Source organism: Silene latifolia, chromosome 6 (assembly GCF_048544455.1).
Source record: "Silene latifolia isolate original U9 population chromosome 6, ASM4854445v1, whole genome shotgun sequence".
NCBI lineage: Eukaryota > Viridiplantae > Streptophyta > Magnoliopsida > Caryophyllales > Caryophyllaceae > Silene > Silene latifolia.
The window spans coordinates 20,837,372-20,848,118 of NC_133531.1; the positions used below are offsets into that span (position 1 = coordinate 20,837,372).

Sequence of the window (10,747 nt, forward strand, 5' to 3'; positions counted from 1 at the left end):
AACAAGGGCAACTTAAGGGAGCCTTACTCGGAAAAAAAAAAATACTATTCAATGAAGATACTTTGATTCCAATTTTCAAACATAATAAAATCTTAAAACCTCTTTACTAATTCGATTATTTATCTCAAGTAATCTACATTACTTTGTCGTGAGGCAACTTATAAAAACACAAATTATTATGTAAGACGGTTTTAAATGTTCGTGTCAATAGTGAATTATTTTCTTCTCAAGTTATCATATCAAAAAAATCCCTTTCAAATGTTTGTACAATAAAATACATAGACCAAAATCACCTACGCAAAACTATCTCAGTCCCCTTTGCAACGGAAAGGGGTATAAACCGCAACCGTCTTTCCGTCAATACAAGGCTATCTTTTACTGTTGGGCGCTTTTGCCTTATTTAAATTAGATAGCTCTTCAATGAGCTTCTTCTCTTCATCACTAAGTCTCTTCGGTATTTCAACCTGCACTCGTACCAGCTGATCGCCTCTTATGTTTGGTTTATTCAACATCGGCACACCTTTCTTTGCCATTACCAAAGTAGTCCCGGGTTGTGTACCGGGAGGTATCTTTAGGTCGACTGTCCCGTCGACTGTTGGGACCTTCATTGTGGTCCCAAGGATGGCATCGATATAAGACACCTTACACGAGTAAAGAATATTCGTGTCGTCCCTTTTTAAAACGGGATCGGGAATTACATCGATGACGACAAAAAGGTCACCGGAGGGCCCACCTTTCCTTCCGGCATTACCCTCGCCCTTTACTCTCAACCTGCTGCCTGCATCAACACCAGCAGGCACCTTCAGGTTGGTACGCTTTGATTTCTTAACTCTACCGTCGCCTCCACACGTGTTGCATGGTGTGAAGGTTTCCCCAGTTCCACCACACGCGGAGCAAGTAGAAACCTGTTGGAAAACACCAAGCGGGGTTCTAGCCGAAGAGACAACTTGACCTTGACCTCCGCACGTGTTGCATTTTGTTGAATTGGTACCGGGTTTGGCGCCCGAGCCATTGCAAGTGCCACAACTCTCAAGTCGACTTACCTCAATAGTCTTCTCTACCCCGAAAATAGCTTCTTTGAAATTTAAGACCAGATTGTAAAGTTGGTCTTCACCTTCCGTGGCTCTGTTTCTTGAGCCTCTTCCTCCCATACCACCCATATTCATACCACCAAGGTCAAATATAGACTCGAATAGGTCAAATGGGTTGGAGAAATCCTGTTTGAATAATAGAACGTTGTGCCGCGAACATTAAAACAACATAATCGAACCATTTCAAAAACAGAGTGAAAAAGGAGAAAAAAGGCAAATTGACGACTTACTCCCATGCCAGGCCCAGATCCTTTTAATCCAGCCTCCCCAAATCTATCATATATGGACTTCTTCTCATCATCGGACAACACCTAAGGGAATCACACAGTTCTCAGCAAACTATGTCTATAAGCTCGTAAACAATAGGAATGACAGTAATCTAGGGATTAGGGAGACAAAGGCAAGTAAAGCAAACTAAAACGGAAGAAAACATCACGATACCTCATAAGCATTACTAATCTCCTTGAATTTCTCTTCGGCTCCAGGCTCCCTACATAAGAAGTGTAAGGGACAAATTAAGATTATAGAAATTATTAATTAAAAATTGAGGTCACATGGTGGTAATAAGCTCATTTTTTCATCATGATAACTAACAAAGGTAGCATAGAATGACCGACAAACTCCTGGTTGAGCAAAAAATCTTGGAAGCATATAATATTCGGAACAGTGTACCTACATTAATTGTGAGAGACCAGTATCCATACCAGTACATACAAAGAAATCAAACCTCCCAAAGAAGTCATAAACTACCTCACAAGTCACACGATAATCCTAAAGCCAAGCGAAATTAAACTTCAGCAATTTCAACTGATCAACAGGAATTTTTAATTTGTTAATCGCCTTTTTTCTGAAGTCGTCCCAACTTCCTGACACAACTTTCATAGATGGTAAATCATGCAATACAGACCTGTTCACTGCGACACTACTCACATCTCCAATTCCTCAAAATCATCCAAATACATGTCCCACTCTCCACCTTAACTCCTGCATTGAAATTCAAATTAACCAACCTTCCACGGGCCACAGTGCTCCGCATCTCCAGATTCTCCTCTCCCACACCCACCATTTCATGATCCATCATCCTCGTCACCTCCATCTCCAACTAAATCTCACAAGCACAATGGTTGATCAATACCAATTGCTTATAATCATTCTCAAAAACATCTAGACAGCGAGCCTCCACACAGCCTATGACCACGCCATAAAGTGAGCCCCTTACATCTACTGATTCTACTCTGGTATAACACTCCCCACACTCAAACACCGCTTAGCCTTACTAGTAACTAGTTAACTACCAACCCTGTGACTGAGACAGCTTGTAATAGTCAGAGCCTCGCGACAAAAACGACCTATGTTACTCCGACACTTCACTTAGCTGCCGTGTCACGTGTCAAACACCTATCGTGTCAACACCGACACGACATTTTGACACTTCATTTGAGACCAAAAAATTGCACAAAATAGCCGTGTCCGACACTCGACACATGTCGGAGAGTTGGGGTAACAGAGGAACCGACAAAAGAATATATGACTGTCTCTCTCTCTCTCTCACCTTCCATTTAATCTTCAGACCTAACCATCCTCGTCCTCGTTGCTCTCTCCTCATCCAACCTTCCTTTCACGAAAGCGAGGGTAAAGTTAGTCATGGTTGAGGCCACAGCTTCCTCCTCTAACTATCATCTCCACCACATCCTTGTTACTTACGAAGAAGAATTGAGTTTGTTTGAATTATAGTTAACCTAAATTTACATGGTTACTTTTGGTTTTGAGTTGCTTTTACAGTATGACTCAATTAGTTTTGACTCTAAGTGATATTAAAAAAATCTGGTCACATGAATAGGGAAAGTAATAGGGAGGAGTGGTAGTGGCAAAGAAGGGAACAAATGGGCGCATGAAAGCGGTAACTATACTAGAGGAGGGCAAGACATGACGGCGACTTAAGATTCGTCACACACGCGCAAACGAGCACCGGCCTCATTCGGGTAGGAGATCGGTGAAATACCGACGACTTCACGGTAGTAGCGTGTGTGGTAGTTAAGACTTCGCTCCTTCTCCCTTACAGTATGACGCTACATTTACCATATTTTGGGGGATTTCTTTTTACTCCAATGTGATTTACGCGGTTATAAAAGAGCTTTATTTAGGACTACTTTATATCGCAATACTGAATTATACACCAATAACCAACCATAACTGCCCCTCATGAGTCATGGCTCACCGCCACAATCCGACGACTACACCACTCCTAATGCTAACGCAACATACACAATAAATCAGAGGAATCTTTTAGTTGGTGTTATCAAAAATGACAAAGCACAAGGTAGCCAAATCCAAATGCCTATGTCTTGTACTGGCAGTTTGATACAGTACTTGTTATATGTGTTTAAGTTTCATTTGAAATTTTACTATGTCAGAGATAACTATACGTTTGAGATACTCCTACTCTTATTATAGATTCATATTCATTGTTTTGCCTTAACTTTATACATCAGTTTCTCCTAAAGTTTATCTTTCATTTTAATTAAAATAAATTGCTTAATGGTATGTTTGGGAACTTAGAATTGGAATTGAATTCCGCACTTGAGAATTTCAATATGTTTGGGAACTTAGTATTGGAATTGAATTCCGTAATTGAGACATTTCAAGCGTTTGGGTAACCTTAGAATTTGGAATTGGGCTCAGTTCCTTATCAAACCCAACCTAGTTAAAATTTGAGGCTCGCAAATTTCTACCTCATAGTAGACTTTTGTAAGCGACGCAAATTCCGCCGCAGTACTTTTCTTTTTGATGTTTTTCCGGCTGCTATTTTCCGTCCCAATATTTTTCGTTTCTAATGAATTTGAGTTTTTTTTTCAAAAATGGTGACCTCGACCTAGACTTGACTCGCCCAATTCTAATTCCACTTCCATTGGTTTCCCAAACATCATTGAGAAATTGAAATTTGGAATTGAATTCAACGTGATCTCCAAATGGGTTATGAGATTGAATTTGGAGTTGAATTAGAACATTCAAAATTCTACAATTAAAATTATGAAAATAAAATCAATTCATCGTTTCCAAACGTTAACTAATTCAAAACTTATGAAACAAGTCATAAAGTCAAATGTTTTTAACAATCGTCTGCTCATGTCAAAATCCACTTCCATGTAACCTAGATCCCAACTCCTAAGGACCAGCACAATTTGCTCATTTAAGATCTCTCTGATTCTAAACAAACGATTCTGTCCGTAAACATGTTCGATTTAAACAAAATCAAATTTAGTGTAATCTAGGTCCAAAATATCATAAAGTCATTCTAAAACATAAAACAAGCAAAGATAGAACAGCATCAAACATAGGAGACTCTGGATACATGCCTTCTACTGTCGCAAGACTCACAACCTTATGCATCAAATAATTAAAAAATAAAGTGTTTCATTGAAGTGGAAGTAGCGGAATTGAGAAGCAAACTTACTTATTTACATCAGGATGATAACTCCTTGCAAGCTTCCTGTAAGCTGTAACAGAAATAACACTGTATTCATATAGAAGCAAATGCTTTCCTAATATCAAGCAAATAAATAAAATACAAGTATATAACAATGTTGATAACAGTAACATAATGTACTGGAATACTGAAGCAGCTCTATACTTCTATTAGATTGAATTATTTTCAAAAACAAACAAATAACATGGGTACGGAAGATGGCAGGCGACAGATTTTAGGTCACCAAGATTCCACTGACTACATACACAAATCATAGCATGCATCAGATCAATCCAGCCATTCCTTTATATGTTTTCCAACCATGTTCTTTATGCAAAAAATTCAAAAAAATCCAGGAACTCAGCATAAAAGCCAATCTTTTCAGCAAATCTGAGTTAGACTATTAACATCAATCCCAAATTATGGCCACGCTAAACGAACACTCAAGTTCCACTCTGCTACCTACACAACTAACAGTCTAGCAGCACCATCAACGACAGAGAGATATCCACCCAAAGTCTCAAACAACAAGAGTAGTTGAAATAATAGTTGTAACGCTCAAGTGGCAACCAATATTAAGATTAAGCAAAAGTATTGACACTTGTGAGTCATGCCTCCTGAATCCCGATCCTCCCTCCACATCAAGAAAGAGACAGAATGAAATCAACATAAAATTTATTGAATATCAGTGACCAAGTTCAGCCATACTAATTTTCGGTATCCAAGGTGTACTTCAAGTCTGTAACAGGCCAGAGTTTCAGACTACAGATAATACCACAATGATGAAATACAAACTCTTGAGGTTGAGAGAGCACATATCACCACAAGTGCCTAAACAAGCAGCTAAGCACTGAACTTAAACCTTCACTCCTCTCAAGCACTTCTCGAACAACATATTTCATAACTTAGTCATTTCAACATTTCATCTCATCAATGGAGGAAAAATCCTGTTTCCAGTAGCCAACACGTTTGATATCAATGTAGAATTTTACCAACAGCAAATAAAAAATTTATTAAAAAAAATCAAATCATTCTGCCACCCGATTTTAATAACAACCTTTACGGAGATCACTACCAAATTTGAAAAATAAAACCATTCACCTGCACAATTATTACAAAAGTCCTGCCACTTTCACTTGGCTACTGATAATTTACATCACTGTTAAAAAATTTATTTTATTTTAGAAACTTAACTTAGATTTTATGGGGTGTGAGGACCACTAAAAATGCTAGAACAGAGTATTTACCAAATTTCATCACCTCTATTAGGCTTAAAACTCTATTAAATCCTCAAGGCCCACAATCTCTCACAAGAGGATACTAGATTCTGGATTAAAAATCCCAAAGTGCCTTAATACTGCTACATACTGAATCTAAATGATGGCCAAATTATTTTGACTAAGAAACTTATTTATATTTTATGGCTCTACCTTTGAGTCTCTGACAGCATCCACTGCGGACACAAAAAATGCTACAACAGAGTACCTACCAAATTACATGACCCAATATTAGACAAAAGAGTCCTCAAGACTCACTCTTACAAGAGGACACCACATTCTGGTGCAATAAATCCCGAACCATCTTACTTAGTACGCCTACATACTTGATCAATGAAGACCCTAATATGTGTAAGTCTTTGACAAGGAGACCTCTATAATCCATATAAGTTGGTTTTTCTTTGCTCACTGGCACATGCAAAAACCAATTGCAAGAAAAGAATAAATTTGAAAGGTTTGTCCTATTAGTTCTAGCAGGTCATTCAGAATCTTTTGATATCTTAAAAGTCAATTTCTGAAATTAGATAGCCCTACCATTCAAACGTACTTTGTACAAGTTTCACCCCAACTAAAAATTTGCATCCAAAATCTAGGGAAGCATGGTTCAAAGTTAATGAGGAATACATCAGCCAGCTTCTCTAAGTTCAAATATGCTCTTTTAGCAAAAAGAAGAAAAGAAAGCTACAACTCACCACTTTTTATTTCTGATTTGCTGGCATTTTTAGATACTCCAAGTACAGAGTAATAGTCCTGTACAATAATAAAATATTAACACATGTAGAAGGAAAAAAATATTTAACCAAACAAAAAGAAGAGGACTTATTTAAAAAGGAGTTACTCACTGAATCAGCCCTAACAATGAAACGGGCACCCCTTTTATTGCATTGACTTCGAGCAGAACTCAAATTAAACAACAAACGCAAGGGTTCAGGAGAGAAGATGCTCGAACTCAATGATTGCATCGCTCTTATTTTTCTTGGACCACTGCAGCCATAAGCACAATGCAGCCAAAGTGTCACATTTAAACACAGAAAATTAAATGACCAACAGGAAGAAAATCAATATGCTAGGTGAACACAGGAGAGCAACTCAACATCGCATGGATGAGAGAAGACTATATATGCTTACCCAGTCATTATCCCTAACAAAATAAAGATGTGAGATAAACTCCTTACAGATAAGTAGTGGATAAACGGAGTTATGGTGTTAACAACCATTTGCAGAGCCCTTAATGCACTGGGCCAATAGTTGCCTAATTCAATACAAATATGTAGTATTCGATTCAGGATACGCCCTAAAGAGTTGAGCAAATCCGATAACCCGACTAGTTTATTGGGGTCATAATTTTACTAATTGTTGTTGTTGTTGTAATAACAAATGGAGTGGTCTCAAAAAAGCAATCATGTGACCCCATCTCGTTTAAGTAAATGTGAAGTTGTGTTAGTCCTAAAACTTCTGTGTTGGGTTTCAAGCTAACATTCTGACATACAGCAGCAAAAGAAACAAGGTAAAGGTGAGAGAAAAGAAAAGCCAATTGAACGTGCATGTAACTTAGCCCTCGGGTGCAACTCATGCCCCCGACAATTGCACCTCCAAATTGCCCAGGGATGTTTGAAATAATCTAGCTAACACCTGATTGTTCCTCACAGCAAGACATGCTACTCAAATCAAATCAGTCAACTATCATTAAGTCACATTGGTGAACACAGGGTTGCTAGCACCAGAATTTTGAAAAGTGACCAAAATTGGGAGTAACAGAAAATGTATTTTGAATACTTTGAATACCATGAACACATTTCTTACCTATAATGAACAGCCGATATTTTGTTCAAAGAATTTTTTGGCACGGATAGGGTGCAAACACCCCATTGAGCTGCCCATGTAGTTCCACAAGGTGAGATGGCCATTAAATCCCACCTACAATCAACACAACTTCTTCTCCGAAATCCTACAAATTGACAATGCAATTTGCCGGTTAGGAATTAGGATTATTGTGCATAGCGTAAGTTCACATAACGCTCATTTAGTGGCGGAGCAAGAAGGCTAGCAAACGTTAAACCACACCCAGGAAACGAAAAATATAAACTTCAGCCAGAATTTTCACTCTTTTCCCAAACTACCCTCTATTCCCTCCTTTTATTTACCTTCTCTATTCTTTGTTAGTGATATTTTAATCAAAGGTAAGCAAATGATTGTTCCAGTACATTACTAGTTCGCCCTAACAATATCCAATCTATGTATAACCAAAATCGCCACTAATCCAATCTACATAGTATAAAAGCTGAGTTTTTTTAAGCTTTTTGATTGGTCGAGAGATTTTAGGAAAAAATGCATTTGTTTTGTTAGTGGTGGGGACCATTTGAAAGAACAAATAAATTAATTTCAGTTCATTTCTTTTACGCGTTTAGTTTTACAAATTTATATGTATATTCACTAAGTTTTACAAAACACTATACCAACGTTGCATTATTATATTAACACATTAAATTTTAATAAATTACTTTCCAATACCCAACAAAAAATATACTTTTAATTTTGTACAAATTTAAGTCAACAAATAAAAGTAACTTGCAAAAGGAAAATCAATTTCTAAATACAAATAATATAATGTGATTTTACTCTTCAATCTTTGCAGAGTAATGTATTTTTCATATCTAGCTTAGTGTATTTATGAACGTGATGATTACTCTATTCAAGTTTCTTAGTAAAAGTCCATTATTAAAAATACCGTGCATTTTTTGCACGGGATTAAAACTAGTTTATATGTATAACCCCCTATCTTCAAATCGCCACCAATCCCATTTATCTAGACTATGAAAATTAGGGTTTATGTTGCTAGTACACCCCTTAAAATACCCAAAACTTACACTACTAAATTAATAGTTCGCCTTTAAAAATATCCAATCTACGTTTAGTCCCCTATCTTCAAATCGCCACTAAACCGATTTATCTAAACTATGACAATTAGGGTTTATATTACTAGTTCGCCTCTTAAAATATCAAAACTTACACTATTAATCCCTCCGTCCCATTCATTTGTTTACCTATGATTAAAGAACCTGCGCAAAGAATAAAAAAGGTAAACAAATGAACAGGACCCCTTGGAGTACATTACTAGTTCGCCCCTTAAAATATCGAACCCAGGCTCAACAAAATTGAGTACGCAAATTAAGGCAAATAAAGGGGAACAAAATAAAAGCGAAAGTAATAATTAGAAGACAAAATTAGATATATAAAAAAAAAAAAAAAAAAGTAAGCAAGATTAGTAAAGAGTTAGTTATACCGGAAATGGATATACAAAAGGGCGGGTAGACGGTGGCGGAATGGGGATTACCGGCGGCTGCCGGTGGATGAGAGGGAGAGGAGGTTTAAGGGAGGGATATGATATGAGAATGGTAGGAGAAATAGAGCGTGAGGTTGTGAGAAGATGAACTAGGGAAGGCACTAAAATTGTTACCCAACCGATGTGTCTACTTGACTGCCTTCACTTTACTTTAGTTGTCTATTTACTACTAGTAGTTGTGTTTATGGGAGGGCCTTGATGGGTCTTTCCAGAATTTTTGATGGTTATGTCCTTTTTTTAGTTATAACCTAGGTTGCACCAAAACTATTGGACACTGGGATACGACACTGGCACGACACGCGATACGCCATCCCATGAAATTTTAAACTTTATTACCGAAATTTAAATTTAATAAAATATATATTTTATACTCCCTCCATACCATACAAATGGTAACGTGGTAAAAAATGGGTTTTTTAAGAAAAGAAGGGGTAAAGAGGGAAGAAAATAGGTGGGTTATGTAATTGTGGGTTTAATTGTGAGTTGGTAGGTGGGGTATGTAGTGGCATTTTATGTAAATATCAAATGGGTATAAGGATAATTTGGTAATGTTGTGGGCCAAATAAGGAATGTTACCATTGGTGCACAGACAGTAGTATTAGGTAAGTGTTACTTATTGATGCATTTACGGAGGAGTAGTTATATATGTGTGATTTTATTTTTGAAAAAGTATTGAATATTGAATTTAAATAAGTGAAAGTAAACTTACGTTAATTATAACTCATTCTCATTTCCAAAACCAAAACCAACTTATAATTAATCTATTTCGACATCTCATTATTAGTCTAAATAACATCATTTGTCTCCGATTCAACTTATTTCCCCATCAAATTTAACCATATAACAATTCTCGCCATTTAACTTAAATTCAACTTGATTCCGTTTGGAGACCAGGTGTGTCCAAATACCATGGACACGGCTCGGACACGTGCCAAAATAAAAGATGAAAGTTAGACACGGCTTTACAAGTGTCCGACAGGTTTTGACGTGTGTTCGACGAGTGTCGTGTCTGACACGGGTGTCCGACATGGGAACGCCGATTAGGAGGAGTGTCCGTGCAACCTAGGTTATAACTAGTTTTGTGGCCCGTGAAATTTACGGGATGTTTTGTTTTGAGTGTGATGTTTCTAGTGTTTTTAGTAATTGAAATTTTATAAAATATAAAACATATAGTAAGCTCACCTTATGAATAATTCATCATTGATTGTGTATTAAGATTACGGGCATTTACATGTTAACATAAAAATCAAAGTCGATAAATTAAATAAGTCAAAGTAGATGAATATTGCTATTTTTTCAAAGGTAAAATTATGAAAAAAAAAATAAACAAACAAATACCAAAATAAAATATACATTTGAAAAAAAAAAAAAAAAAAAAAAACTATTAGTCATTCACGTTGATGTCGTCGATCTTGTAGTTAGTCTCCAATATATAGTTATTTAAGCTATCGTAGTATTTTACTTCTTCATATAGTCTTTTTTTTCCAACGAAACGACCCTATAATAAAAAAAAAAAAAAGTAACTCAATAATTAGTCTGAATTAACCAACAAAATAGTGAAATTTGTTTT

At 36.6% G+C, this 10,747-nt stretch overlaps 1 protein-coding gene across 1 annotated transcript; it reads right to left on the reverse strand.

Moving 5' to 3' along the window:
* Window positions 1-189: 189 nt before the first annotated feature.
* LOC141586499 (chaperone protein dnaJ A6, chloroplastic-like) lies at window positions 190-9,347 on the reverse strand. Its single transcript, XM_074407748.1, has 8 exons — window positions 9,118-9,347; window positions 7,638-7,782; window positions 6,677-6,818; window positions 6,527-6,584; window positions 4,546-4,588; window positions 1,533-1,581; window positions 1,322-1,402; window positions 190-1,217 (listed from the first exon to the last, which is right to left on the reverse strand). The coding sequence occupies exons 2-8, from the start codon at window positions 7,739-7,741 to the stop codon at window positions 369-371; spliced, it is 1,326 nt and encodes a 441-aa protein (XP_074263849.1). The 5' UTR covers window positions 7,742-7,782; window positions 9,118-9,347; the 3' UTR covers window positions 190-368.
* Window positions 9,348-10,747: the final 1,400 nt, after the last annotated feature.

Bases quoted from the DNA above. Each gene is read 5' to 3' on its own strand.
- LOC141586499 (XM_074407748.1), bottom strand. From the start codon at position 7,741: ATGGCCATCTCACCTTGTGGAACTACATGGGCAGCTCAATGGGGTGTT. The intron at 6,819-7,637 runs GTAAGAAATGTG...TTATGGCTGCAG, and splicing joins ATATCGGCTGTTCATTATAG to TGGTCCAAGAAAAATAAGAG. The intron at 1,582-4,545 runs GTAAGTTTGCTT...CTTCTTATGTAG, and splicing joins TATCATCCTGATGTAAATAA to GGAGCCTGGAGCCGAAGAGA.